The sequence below is a fragment of the Myiozetetes cayanensis genome, unplaced genomic scaffold (assembly GCF_022539395.1).
Source record: "Myiozetetes cayanensis isolate MyiCay16 unplaced genomic scaffold, myiCay2020 scf10, whole genome shotgun sequence".
NCBI lineage: Eukaryota > Metazoa > Chordata > Aves > Passeriformes > Tyrannidae > Myiozetetes > Myiozetetes cayanensis.
The window spans coordinates 13,754,495-13,767,772 of NW_026086605.1; the positions used below are offsets into that span (position 1 = coordinate 13,754,495).

At 51.1% G+C, this 13,278-nt stretch overlaps 1 protein-coding gene across 2 annotated transcripts; it reads right to left on the bottom strand.

The window, feature by feature from the left end:
• Positions 1 to 971: 971 nt before the first annotated feature.
• POLL (DNA polymerase lambda) lies at positions 972 to 13,273 on the bottom strand. Of its 2 annotated transcripts, none has more exons than XM_050335463.1 (9): positions 12,794 to 13,273; positions 11,745 to 11,885; positions 11,193 to 11,487; positions 10,422 to 10,581; positions 7,078 to 7,401; positions 6,396 to 6,569; positions 5,337 to 5,465; positions 3,187 to 3,355; positions 972 to 2,821 (listed from the first exon to the last, which is right to left on the bottom strand). In XM_050335463.1, the coding sequence occupies exons 2-9, from the start codon at positions 11,857 to 11,859 to the stop codon at positions 2,457 to 2,459; spliced, it is 1,731 nt and encodes a 576-aa protein (XP_050191420.1). In that variant the 5' UTR covers positions 11,860 to 11,885; positions 12,794 to 13,273; the 3' UTR covers positions 972 to 2,456. The 2 variants fall into 2 exon arrangements, with proteins under 2 accessions (XP_050191420.1, XP_050191409.1); XM_050335452.1 differs by having other exon boundaries at positions 11,193 to 11,490; positions 12,794 to 13,272.
• Between the last annotated feature and the right edge of the window lie 5 nt (positions 13,274 to 13,278).

The following is a 13,278-nucleotide window of genomic DNA, read 5'->3' on the forward strand; positions in this document are numbered from 1 at the left end:
TACTGATGTCCTCAGGATGTGGCCCCACTGAGAGAGACAGATCCAGACCTCTAGAACAGCTCACCCTGCGGCATCCAGAGCTGGAGGCAAACCTGTGCTCATCAAGGGACAAAAGCAAGCAGCCCTATACTCTGCTCCCAGCCCTGGTAGAAACAGGCCCGTGGCCTGTCACAAGACAGCCTCCAGGATCCTCCCAACAGCACTGGTGGGAACATGAGCCTCCATTCAACCTTGCCGTGGGGCAGGAGCATCCCCAGCCCTGGACAAGGCCAGTTGTGGCCCTGCCCAGCCTCACATGGCTGATCCTCAGGATGAGGACCCCTTCCTCTCTGGGGTGGTCCCTGGGCCACACAGCCCTACAGGGGAGAAAGTGCTCTCCCCAGACCTCACAGGGCCCCAGTCTGAGGCTGACTGTCCTTTGCTCCTGCATAACCCAGCCCAGTCCTCACTGGCTCTGCTTCAGCAGGCCCTGTCCCTCTCCAGCTTCTCCATCTCTTTTGAGCCAATTGTTACTGCTGCTCATCTCCATGTGCTCCCTTGGCATCCAGGCTGCTCACATTCCCCTTGGACAACTAAAGCATTTCCATGCTCAGGAGACTGAACTGTGTTCCAGGCACAGGAGACAGAGCAGCAGCCAATTTCCACATGCCCTACTGTTTGATGAATATGGAAAAGCTGACTTTTCCTGACTCCACACCTGAAGGAAGAGCTCAGCCCAAGGCTCAGAGCTCAGCGACGTGGCCAAATGGATGCCAGGACAGAGCCAGGTCCTGCTCTGCCATGGGAGGATGGTGGCCAGCAACTCCCTGCAACGAGCGCCAGAAGTGCTGATCTAATGGCATAAAGGTCTCCATTGCCTTCTCCCTGCCTCCACTGAAACCAGGAAAATGGGCCAGCACAGGAGGAGCTCCTGGTCAGCACCAGGGGGAAGGACCTAACAGTTGCAGTGCAGAGAGCAGATAAGACAGATGGCAAGGGAAAACAGAGAAGGGATTTATTAGACTTCAAATTTAAATGCACCAAGACATGCCAAAAGACATTCATTTCCCTTGGGTGTCCAGCAGAAAGGCTGAGCTGACAAATGCCACTGCTGGGCTCGGGGCCCCCCCAGCAAAGCCCCAGCCCCACTGCTGGTGCCCAGCAGCCACTGACAGTGGCTGACAGTGCAGAGGAACTGTGCAAAGCACCAGGGTTAGTGTCCTTGTGCCTGCCCCAGCAGCGAACATGCAGTTTGTCACTGCGGTGACAAAGACAAGGTAAAGTGCAGACTGGGGGTGGCTGGGTCTCCCACAGGACAAAGGAGTGGGAGCCCCGGGGTCCTGGCACAGAAATGCCCACCATGGCACCTCTGGCAGCCGATGCCGCAGAGCAGCACCTCTGCCACGAGGAACCACTGCAATACCCATAATGGAGACAGAGCACTGAACATCTCTGGGAAATTCATCTCCAGAATATAAAACAGTCGAGGTTTCCTGAGAAATAAAATTCACTCCCATGGAACCGGCAGGGCCAGCCCCATGCACATGCATACACAAACACACATACACTCTTCCTGATCAAAGACCAGATGACTCCATGGCTTCCACACAGAAAAGGGGGAAGCTAATTAAGTTCTAAATTGCCCAAATTAGAACTTAACTATCTCCTTGTGTTTCTCTCTGCCTCTATGCCTCCTACACACACACACACAACCCTGCTGGGTTACACTCAGAGCCATTACATTCACACCCTTCCTGAGCACAGTCCCCCAAGCTGCAAGGTCTGGTCCTCTCATGCAATGAGAGGAAAGGAGAGGGCCAGACCAGGGCTCTCTGTGGATCTGGAGGATCCTTAGCACACGACAAAGTGAGAGCAAGCAGGCACAGCACCTCAGTGGCAGTCTGCTGCTGGTGGCAGAGCAGCCTGGCCCGGTGCAGTGAGACCCACCAGAGGACACATGTCAGCTCAGACAGAAGGACAAAACAGCAACACAGGGGAACTCCTCATGATTCCTGCAGTAGCAGCTGCCAGCAGTAGTGAGTAGTTCCACAGCCAAGCTAGACCCCTGCTGCCTTCATTCGTAGCTCAAGACAGAAATTTTGGTGTCTGTGCTCAGACACAGAAGACGCATAGCACTTCTGTTCCCAAGCACTGTCCGGGGCTGGATCACAAGGCTCTGCCATCCACCCTTCTGAAGCTGGGAAAAGCAGGGCCAGGGTAGCTGACGGGTAGTGAGCTCTTTTGGTAGCCAGGAGCTGCCTTGATGTGCTTCCAGCGTGGTTCCAACCCACAGCCTCTGCTGGGTGAAGCCACACAGCTCTGTCAGTAGCAGGGCCTCTCACTCGCAAGGAGCCCCAGTTTGCTGGAATACGTTCCTCGATCTGCAGCTACTGCAGAGCAGCACTGGGGAAACCAGCACCCTTTAAAACAGCAGCACAGCAGCAGGCAGGCCCAGGGTGCTGGGTGACAACCGGGCATCACCAGTCCCGTTCCGAGGGCTCCCGGTACGGCAGCCCCAGCTGAATGAAGACATCTCTCTCGGTGGGAGTGGGCAGAGTGTACCCAGCTGACACCTTGACCCCTCCAGGGCCTCGCACCACGGCCGAGCTGAGGGCGTGCTCTGACAGGCTCATGCCTTTGGTCTTGGCCAGGGCCCGCATGGAGCGGTTGAAGTGAGCGGAGCCGGTGAAGTACAGCAGGGCGCAGGCGAACTCGCTGTACGGCACCACGATGATGTCCAGCCGGCGGTGCCGCTGGGCCGGCCCAGGGAGCCGGCACACCCCCAGGTACTTCTGCTGATCACCATTGTCCTCCTGACTCACCAGGTCATCTGTCAGGAAGCCTGAGGAGAGAGAACAGGCAAAGTGGAGCTGACTGATAGAGACTGACATCCCTATGCCCCACTCACCACTGTCCAGAGAGCAGCTGTCTCATAACGTCCTGTGGGACCCAAAGGATAATCCACAGTCAGCCCTGACAGCCTCACCCAGACAGGAGAAACCATGCTGAGCTGCAGCAACACTGCCTCCTGAACACTGGAGTGGGGCCAGGACCAGGGGCAGTACTTTTAAGGACTAACAAGATGTTCTGTCCCTGGGAAAAGCAATCACCTGTCCTTCAATAAATGCCATTCGCCTCATTGCCTCCTCAGCTTGGCCATGCTAAGAACAGCTCCAACCACCATGCGCCCGCCCCCAGCCCTCTTACCGCTCCTGCGGAGGCTGTCGAGGAGCTTGTTGAACACCCCATGGTGAGAGTGCCCATCTGGGTGAGTGACCAGCACATCCACATCGCCACAGGTGGGCTTCCCCCGACGGTAGGAGCCACATGCCACACACACAAGTCCTGGCTTCAGGGCCAGGGCAGCTTGTCTGACCTTCAAGAAGAGAAAGAGGGATGAGGAATCAGAGGACAGACTCTTCATTCTCTTTCCATTAAGACAGAATAGGATCTCGTGCCTGCCTTGAGGCCTGTCCTGCATCTCCAGGGCCTCCATATAGGGCAGACACTTGGCAGGCTGCCCCCACTAGAGGCTGGCCTGCTGTCAGGGGACAGGAGAGCCGGGGTGGCTTCCATCCTGTCCTGCAAACACCCAGAACCACCACATTCTACAGAGATCAGCTCTTGGGGGCACTGGGCTGGAGCTGGGTTAGGACAAGCAGGAAGATGCAGCCCTGCTGAAGGATCAAAGTACAGCACAAGCTTTCAGGGCCTTCAGTTTCTAAGACAGCAGGAGAGAAGAGGTTTTTCAGCTGCCTGGCAGGCCAGGAGCACAAAGCTCACCAGTTCTGCTCACAAAGAGAATCAGTTTAACAGGAGACAGTCACAGGTCCTGTTTCAAAAGCAAGGATGAGTTTATGGAGTCTCCCAAGCAGGACCCAACAACAGAAAATCTGCAGTATCCCTTGGATACTGCAAAGAACTCTGCCTCTGCAGGAGAGCTGGGCTTCCTGACCCAGAAAAAGCACAATTGTCCCAATATTTTAGACCAAATGGATGCCAACATGCTGCTGCCAGCAATTAGACATATATAATCAAAACCTTCCCTAATGTAGTCCAGTCTCCAGGCTGGAACCCAACTCCTGTATTCCTCAGACAGCACTAATTCTGATGGCTTCATTCATTAAAACCTTAAGAAAGGCTCCCAAGTCCCTGGACAGGACTAAAGTATTCTTGGTCTGATTGTGCCAATCACCCTGCTGGCAGCAAATAATGAGGGGCTCAGCAATTCCCAGTGATGAGGCCATCACAGAGGCTGGGGTTCAGCAAGGCAGTGTCCATGCCCACAGCCCCTTGTCACTCTTGGGGATCATCCTTCATTAGCAAGAGATAAACCCATTAACCTTTGCCCCAAAGGTGCTCCAAGAAGCCACAAGCCTTTCTTATGCGGAGCAAGCCCTCCTCTGGTGTCCTTGCACTGCTTCTGGCTTTAAATGAAGATTTCTAGAAAATTCCCAGCCCCACCCAAGAGCCTAAAAGCTCCTCAGATCTCACTGTGACAGGCAGCACAGACAGTGACTAATCCCTCATTCTCTCTCCTGGGCCTGGATCAGAGGTGTGTGCGAGTGTATGGAGGGGAGCACAGTAATCCCATCAAGATAACAATAGACCCACCCCCAAGAGCCAGCTCCTCAGCCCAGCCTGCCTGGGAAAGGGACCACTCACCACCAAAATGGCTAATCCGGCACACAGGACTGACACCCCAGCAGGAGCCTGGCAGGAGTTTATTCTTCGTGGCCAGGCCCTGTGGCCGAGTGACAGGGTCACGCTGGCTGCTGCTTCCATGGTGATCCCAGAGCACAGGGGCAGCAATGACAGTGTGTCCCCCAGGCTCTCTGCTCACATTAGGGTACACTGACTTAGCAGCCCACAACCCTGGAGCGCCACAGCATCCTAGAGAAAGCAGCACCCACTTGCAACCTGGATCCCCCCTTTCCTTCCAGCAAGGATATCCACCCTCTGTCCTCCCACTGACAGCCAGGTCACAGGGTGCTCACAGGTTCCTTCAGAGAAGCAGCACCAGGGACACCTGGGCTGAAAGCAGACATCTCAGATGTGAGGAGAGGCAGGAAAGAGGAGCTGGGAACCTGCTCATCCCACCATGCCACATGCAACCTTTTTCAAAGCAGTGTGTAGAACTGACACCTGTGAAGTATCCTCCGCCTTGCCAGGCACTCAAACTGAACCTCCTGATGGGGCAAAGTAGGTGCCTTGTGTGGCCATGCCCATAAAGGATCCCCCAAGCACTGACCCCGCTCAGAGGAGAAGCTAAAGAGCTCAGCTGTAGCAGTGAGGGGCATTTCCACAGAGTACCTTTCACAGCAGGTACTCTGAGGGCCTGGGCCTAAGCTACTCACAGTCTGCTCTATTTGTGCAGCTTCCTCCCGAGGCATGCGCTCCAGGAAATCCGTGTAGTGCTTCAGTCCCACAGCTTGCTGGCTGGTGAGGGTTGCCTTGGTGCGGATATCATCCAGCGTCCGGAAACCCTAGTGCAGACCAGGTGATGACATTCAAACATCTACCAAGACTTTGCTCTTCAAATACTTTCCACCAAGATTTGGGTCTCGAGTCTAGGCCAGTCAGAGCTTCTGAGATCTCATGTAGAGAATGCTTAGGGCCTGGCTCCTAAAACAAGGGATTCATGCAATCCCACTACTACAGACACCTCTAATCTCCACCCCATAATGACTCTGAATCTTAACTAAACCTGACAGAAGGCTACTGCTCTTAAGGCAAGGTGTTCCTACAGCCTGAAGGAAAACAAGCAGTGCAGATAAAGGAACAACACCCATAACACCCCAATGAGGAAAATCCTATAGCATGAACACAACCATACTTTTAAGACAGCAAAGAAACCAGCCACAAACCAAATACTACAGGAAGCGAGGCTTCATTAGCTCTGTGCTTGGGAGACAAACTGTTTTTAAAGAAGGAACCCACCCAGTGGGCTGGGTTGTTCCTGTTGGCACAATTACTTCAACCTCACTTTCAGACGAGGTGGATGACTGCTGACCGGTACAGAAGCCATCCAGGCCAACAGCTCAGTAACCAGATCAGGAGCTTTTGTGAACAAGATGCCCTGGTTCAAGCCTGGCTCTTAGCAGTGTCACTGCCATACACAGTGTGATATGAGCTCCAAGAAGTGACACTACAGAAGAGGCAGCATGTCCCCTACTCCTCCTCCCCACATCTTTGTCCTCTACCCCCACCCAAATTCAAGTCTTAGCTGGGTGCATTCCATTCTCCCCAAACACACACACAAGGGGACCCAGCCTTGTAGTTTCTCACGAAAGAAGCATATTCAGAACTCATCTGTGGATACTGGCAATTAAAAAACATTTGTGAAAATAATTCTGCTTCAGCAGCAGTCTTCAAACCATAGTCTGAGAGCCCCTCGTGTAAGGCACTGAACTTACCTGCTGGTACCACGTCTGAGCTGTCTTGACCCCTGCTCCCCAGATGTTGGAAAACAACTCCAGCACAGGCACACTCTCACTGATGTGATCCAGCTTGCGCAGGTGTCCACTCTCCAAGATCTCCAGGATCTTCTCTGCCATCCGCTTCCCAATCCCAGGGATTTTACAGGCTTCCTAGAAAGAAACCAGAGTTGCTACTGGAAAAGCAAAGATCACAGACAAGCTGGGGAGCTGCTACCCACCCGTAGCCTGGTAAGTCATTTCATCAGTAACTGGTAAATGGCAGGACTAGTTCTGCCTGACAGTCTCCTCTCTAGCCCAGGCTTACAAGGCTCATCAATTCAAGGGGAAAAGGAGAAGTACGAAGAACAGGACAGAAACACAAACATACTGAACAGATGGACTGCCACAGCCCATAAGGCTCAGATCCACTTAGTTTTATATATTATCTCAAATGATGCCCAGTCGATGATGATGAAGACAAAGGTGGGAATGTCCCTGCATTGTGCCCGAGGAAGGCGTTTATCACGAGTGCTCAGATCCAGCCTTAAAAGGCTCAAATTCCACTTTTCTGCTGTTCTGAAAACACTGCAGGTGGTCAATGAATCCCAGCTTGCACTTGCTACCTAACTTCCATCCAAGGTCTATCTCCCTGCTCCACCACCCTGGGAAGGTGTTTTACCTGGTAGGAGGTGACTGGTTTGTGGTAGCTCTTGAGTGCATTGATGGCTTTGGTGTAGCCCAGAGCTCTCCACTTGTCCCCCTGAACAGAGTAAGCCTTTGCCAGCACTTCCAGCTTCTCTGTGATACACTGGTTGTGATTCTCCTTCTTGCTGTTGGAAGACTGGGCACAAACCCACTTGGTAGGAGGCTGGGCCACTGTGGAAGAGCTGTCACTGGTCTCCTCTGATGATTTCACAGGGTAGCGGCCTGAAATCAAGGCTTCCAGATCTCCCTGGGTGACACCACCATCTTCTCCTTCACTGTCTTCATCATCAGAGTATTTCTTTAGGGAGAGACAGGAAAGCAGCCATGTGAGAATAAGTGCATGCCTCACATATGTCCCCCTGGCACAGGCTACTTCTGAGACTGGGAACTCAGAGCAATAACCAACCTCCCGGGCACACAGTGCTCCAACTACCACCATTAGAAGTGGCTGTTTATAAGCACACTACAGCTCTTCACATCTCAAGCTACACCTGCACCCCTTGAAGCTACACGCACATCTCACATACCACAGGAGACTAGGCTGCTGTCCACCTGTGATCCAAGCACACACACCTCCTACAGCCAAGCCTGACACCCAACTGAGATATGACAATGATTAAGTGAGCAACTGCTGCCCCTGGCCAACAGAGATCCTGACTCTCTATTCCCACTGGGAAACATTTCGCTGGTCTGGTGCCTGCATAAGCACATCTCTCACATTCAGACCCTGCCCTTTCCACCCCACGATGCAGAAGACAGGAGATAGGCACTGAACTCTGTTTTCAGTTTACAGACACAAAATCTTAACAGAGTAGTAAATTAAAACCCCCTCATTTTCCCCATGGCTATCTGCAAGAGAAAAGGGGGAGGAAGGAATGACACAAAGGACTCCACATTCCTCAGTGACAGAAGAAAGAACCGATGTATGCACTTGCTGATACCCTCAGCATTAGGATGCCTCTGTGTAGACTTAAGAAACAATGAGCCTTGGCTTCAGGTAATGAACAAAAGGGATAGAAGTGGGAAGCTGCACACAGGCTTTGTAGACTGCTTTGATAATGGGGGTCCCCCTCTCTCCTGATGTATAAACACAGGAGTCCGTGAAGATCCAAGAGGTTCTATGTTGTGGAAGTAACACTGAATGACACAGGGCTGTTTGGGATCAGTCTAGCATTTACATGCAGCACAGTAAGTCCTGTTATGAGTATTTGCAGAGCATCAGCCTAACTAAGTCAGAGCCATATCCTTACAACCTGCTGGCTAAGGAGGTCTGGAGACACTTCAGCTCTATATCTTGCAGGAAATTGTATTTAGGAAGAAGAGGCAGGATGTTTCCCCTTTGTAATCTTGTTTCATAACCCTGGAAACTGGGTCAGACTGAGGATTTGACAGACTAAAGCAGTTTTATTTGCCTTGAAACGCAACTGCCTTAAGATGCTGTTCCCTCTAAGGGTAGAAAAGCCTCAGGGTGCTCAGATAGGTTAGCAAGCCCCTCAAAAGCATTTAAGGAGCATGTTATCCAACCACAATGCAAAGAACTCTGTAGCTGGAGCTGGATGCAACTGCCATCCTCTCGGCCATCAGTGTCACACAAGGGAAACAGCACTTAAAGCCCTGACTCTCTACACTTGGCCAACAAAGCTGATGGACTTTTTACAACTACACATGCAAAAACAACTAGTCCCATTAGCTTCTAAGATGCTCCAGGATCCTAGAGCACCTGACTTGCTAGAGCTAATGAGTGAGACTTGGGATGCACATGGTTTCTCTGCAGCACAGCACAGAAGCCAGAAGAGCAGCTGAAGCTGAGGCAACAGGCTACTTGAGAGGGAGGCAGGCAGCCCAAGGTAACAGCCCCAGATTCACACAGAGAGTAACTGCCACTGCATCTGGAAGCCAGTCACAAAGTGATTGCTACAGTCTGACTGGTAACAGGATTTCCTCACAGGAGTTTGCATCCAAAGGCAGAACTTCCAAAGCAGTCCCTGTTTAGTACGAAACACTGTCACACGCATCATCTCCTAAAGAAAAAACATCCACCCAAGCTGCAAAAGACTCTGCTTAAACGGAAGCTACTTCAAAACTAAGTTTCAGCTTTACTGTTGTAGTTGGGTTTCAAAAGTGGTTGGTATTGTCTTTAAAGTATATCCCATGGGTTCTCCTCCCCAAACTCACATAATCCTAAGCTTGGGACAAGGGATTTTACTGAAATATCTACAGATACGGGGTTTGTGCACTAACAGAAAGCAGCACTGCTTGAGGGGAGGAGGGGGTTTAAATAAAAAAAGGCAATATGGTTTCAGACTCTAGCAGTAGACTATCCCAAGTAAACATGAGTAGAAAGCAGGCAGATACCACAGGATCCATAAGAGTACAAAAGATCCTTTCTCCCATTAAGTGCTAATAACGATTGCCACTGAGCTAGTGTTACAAGAATCAGCAAAAATGGGATAACTGCAAAGGTGATGCAGTTAAGAAGCAACCAACTCTTCCTAGAACACACTGGTATGGGGAAAAAAAGACCCCCTCTACATATATTCAAGAGAAAGCCTAAACCAAAAGAGCCCTCTGTGAGCAGAGAGTAACTACAGGATTTTGTGAAACAAAATTTGGAACTCTGTTGGAAAACAGATACAGCAATACAAGGCAGTTGCAGCTCTAAGACATCTGAGGTAACTTTGCTCCAGATAGACCTGAATTATGCCAATGCGCAAAAAGAACTCATCTAACTTGACCAAAAATACAGAGAAAGGAAGGGAAGCTAACAGCAGGCCAGAGAAGCTGGGTCGCAGCAGAGGCCACTAATAACCTAACACAGATATTTTAAGCACACTACCACAATCATTCTGGTAGCAACCCAATCCACTGCACATGTGCCTGAACAGGGTGCTTGCCAAAGAGTGGAGAATGGGTCGGTATGGCTCAGGCAGGAACATGGGATGAAATATCAGAGACAGCTTCCTGAAAGGGAGATATTCTCAGCTGGGGAATATTCCTCAAAAGGATGCAGGGGAAATATGATCACCAAAGTGAGCCTTGGCCTGATCAGAGCACCAGGACTGCTTCAGCTGGAAATATTCTGATGGGAACAGCAATTTAAGGGGTGGTGTTTCTATTCTTAACACCTAAAAAGAACAAAGAGAAGCAGCAACCATGTCCACAGCCCAAGTCAGCCAGCACCAACTCACTGAAACATCCAAATGCCTTCCCTTTGCTGAGAAAAGCTCACATTGTATCCCTGCAGGGATGCTCTTAGCCAGCAAATGCAGCATGCAGGATCTGCTCACAAGGAGATGGGCCTGTGCAGTAAAGCCTTACCTCACCCAATTGCTGCTGTCCAGGAGTGCCCAGGCCCCGCTGTGAGGAATCCACCACCTGTGACTGAGTATCTTGTTTCACTGCTCCCTCCTCTGCCGGGGGCTGGATTTCTTCACTGACCTGCTGCTGTTCTCTTTGGAGTTCTGCCTCCTCCAGGTACCTACCATGGATCAGATGCCTTAGTACAGGAGAAGGAGGACTTCTCAGTCCCCAGAATTTTGACTGAGAAATCCTTCTGCATGTTTTAGGATGGAGTAAACAACCCATATGAATTGTACTCTCTCAGATCAGAGATTAATTATTCTGGTTTTACCTCAACTCCCCAGTTACAATCTACTTTACCGATCTGCAACTTCCACTCATTTCTACCTCACCTTTGGACTCTCTCTGCAAAACTTTACCAAAACATTTTGACCATAGCCTGTGCCTGTTGCTCCATTCCTTATTTCCTCTTGTGCGTAGTTGTCAATTATCTCTCTACCTTTCATCTGCAATAAGTAAGAAACATCACTTAATCCTCAGCATTTCAAAAAGAAATCTTTCTATCACTGATGGATTATGAAGGGCTGCCTTTAGCACGTGTAGGAAGCAACAGGACTCCTGTTAGCACTTCTGGGCTCTATTCCATGTTTTGCTACCCCACAGAACTTTGAGTCACGCCCACAAGAGCTGCAAGGAGTTACAGTCCAAGATTTTGAGCAGAGGTCAAAATTTAGTTCAGTTTAGGGTAGAAGAACTGTAACGAGGAATGACAGCATGGCATTTGCATACCTGTGAGGGATAAAGACACCATAGCCAGCAGTACTCAGCAGCTTCTGGTCTCTGATGCAAGCACTTAGCCAGGAAGCCTTCACCAGCCGCAGCCCCGGGGGCAGCTTGGTTAGTTTCAGGAGCCGAAAGGCCCGGTCACAGTCCATGTCTTCAGCCACAATGACGTGTGTCACCTCCGGGGAGAGCTGGCTGCGTACCACACCCCCATTGTGGACAATCTGCTTGTGGAAGATCTCTGCCCTGGCCTGGCCAAGGCCAGCCTGCAGCACGTAGGCAGTGACGGGTTTCAGCCACTCTGCTGAGGGAAGCACAGGGGCAGGGGCTCAGTGACAAAGAGAACGTGTCCCAAGCCAACAGGGCTACATCTCACACAGGATTTGATGGCACTGGCAGGCAGTCTTTGGGGGGGCTCCAGCTGGACACACCAAAGCAAGCTGACCATGATCTCTACAGAAAACATACTCAGGGCCAGAGAAAGCCTCTGGGGAACAGCACTTCCAGTTAACAAGCTGGGTAGGAGTATTATATTCCACAGAGGGACACAGAACTTACCCTCAGGTACCTCCATTCCTTCGTCTTTTGGGATCTTTGGAGGGACACTTTTCCCTGAGTCATCCCTCACCTTCTTCCTCTTGGGAAAGGCTTTTACAATCCCTCGTGGCTCCATAGGCCTGGCGAGCTCAGCAGCAATTGCTGAAGACAAATAAGAAAGAGCAAGGTTGCTTAGAAATAGTGTTAGCCAATCACAACAACTTAAGATTCACTCATTTTGCTTACTTTTTTGGTCTAAAGTTCTTTTTTTGTTGTTAGCTTCCAAAAACACTCACCTTGAGGGAGGCACCCAGAAACAAGAATTGCAGCCAACAAGGTCACAAAAATCAAAAAGTCACTTAAGTCAGTCCTGCTTGAATACCTTAGAAATCCCTAAGGCTGAGTTCTTGTAACAGAAAGCATTCAACTGCTTTAACATTTCAGAGCTCCTTCCTGCCCAGCCAAAAGAAGCAACTTTATTTCCCGGATATTTCTCAAGCAAATTCCCAAGAGGGAAACACCTTTCCTGCCACGGCTGAAATCCAGTCACTAACAAGAATAAAACAGTTGATTGGCACCAGGCGCTTCATAGAGCCATAAGAAGAAAACTCCCAACTCCGCTTCAGCTGAAAACAGCAAGTTAGTAAAGATTAACTAGCCAAGTTCAGTATGGGTGCAGCTGTAGCTTTACCATCAAACCCTACAAAAGCAAACTTTGGAGCTTTAACTACCAGGACAGCACGAAACTCAGTTTTCTGTAGCCCAGACAAACCACTGTGTACCCCAACAGCCCCTTCCATCAAGTCAACACCAACTTGGTTTCCTCTCTGGGGAGCCTTTGTGTTTCACTTAAAAGGTTTCTCACACACACAGGCCAGCACAAACCTATCCTATTAAGCCTAGAGAGCTGAAAACAATCCCACCTGGCCGCGTCTTCTTCCAACACTCTCTTCTGAGCATTAAACACAATCCTATGAAGACCAACACAGAGCTCAACTTAAGTCCTTGCTCCTGCAAGGAAGAGTTCGGGTCCAGGGGAACAGAAACCCTGTTGCATTCCTAAAACTCACCTTCACTGAAACTTTTCTGTTTTCTGGTCTTTTTGACCAAAAGCCCTCCGGAAACAGTAGTCCTTTATGTTAGACAAAGGGGAAAAAAAAAAAGGCACACCAACACCCACCAAACCTCTGGGTGCCCAAGTCCATTTCAAGAACTGGGCAGTGTGTTCCTCCAGGCCGGATTTTAACTCGCGTAAGCCACAACCCACGCGCTGGGTGCCAAGCCTGCCTCGCCCAGCCTCCCTCAGGCCGCCAGGGCTTCAAGGACACCGACCCGGGGCTCGCAGCACCCGCAACCCCGGGGGCAGCAAGAACGACACCCCCAAACCCTCGTGGCCGGGCGCGGGAAGGGGCGAGGGAGGGCGGGGGCGTGTGGGGCGGCGATCTGGCCGCACCCTCCCGGCGGGACGCCCCGGAGGAGGGGAACTGTGCCCGGTGCGGTCGGGGCTGTGCCCGCCGGGGTCGGGGCAGTGCCCGGGCAGGGCCGCGCTCCCCTG

Bases quoted from the DNA above. Each gene is read 5' to 3' on its own strand.
- POLL (XM_050335452.1), bottom strand. From the start codon at position 11,859: ATGGAGCCACGAGGGATTGTAAAAGCCTTTCCCAAGAGGAAGAAGGTG. The intron at 5,466-6,395 runs GTAAGTTCAGTG...GGTCTGCACTAG, and splicing joins CTCAGACGTGGTACCAGCAG to GGTTTCCGGACGCTGGATGA. The intron at 3,356-5,336 runs GTGAGTAGCTTA...CTCTTCTTGAAG, and splicing joins CTGCACAAATAGAGCAGACT to GTCAGACAAGCTGCCCTGGC.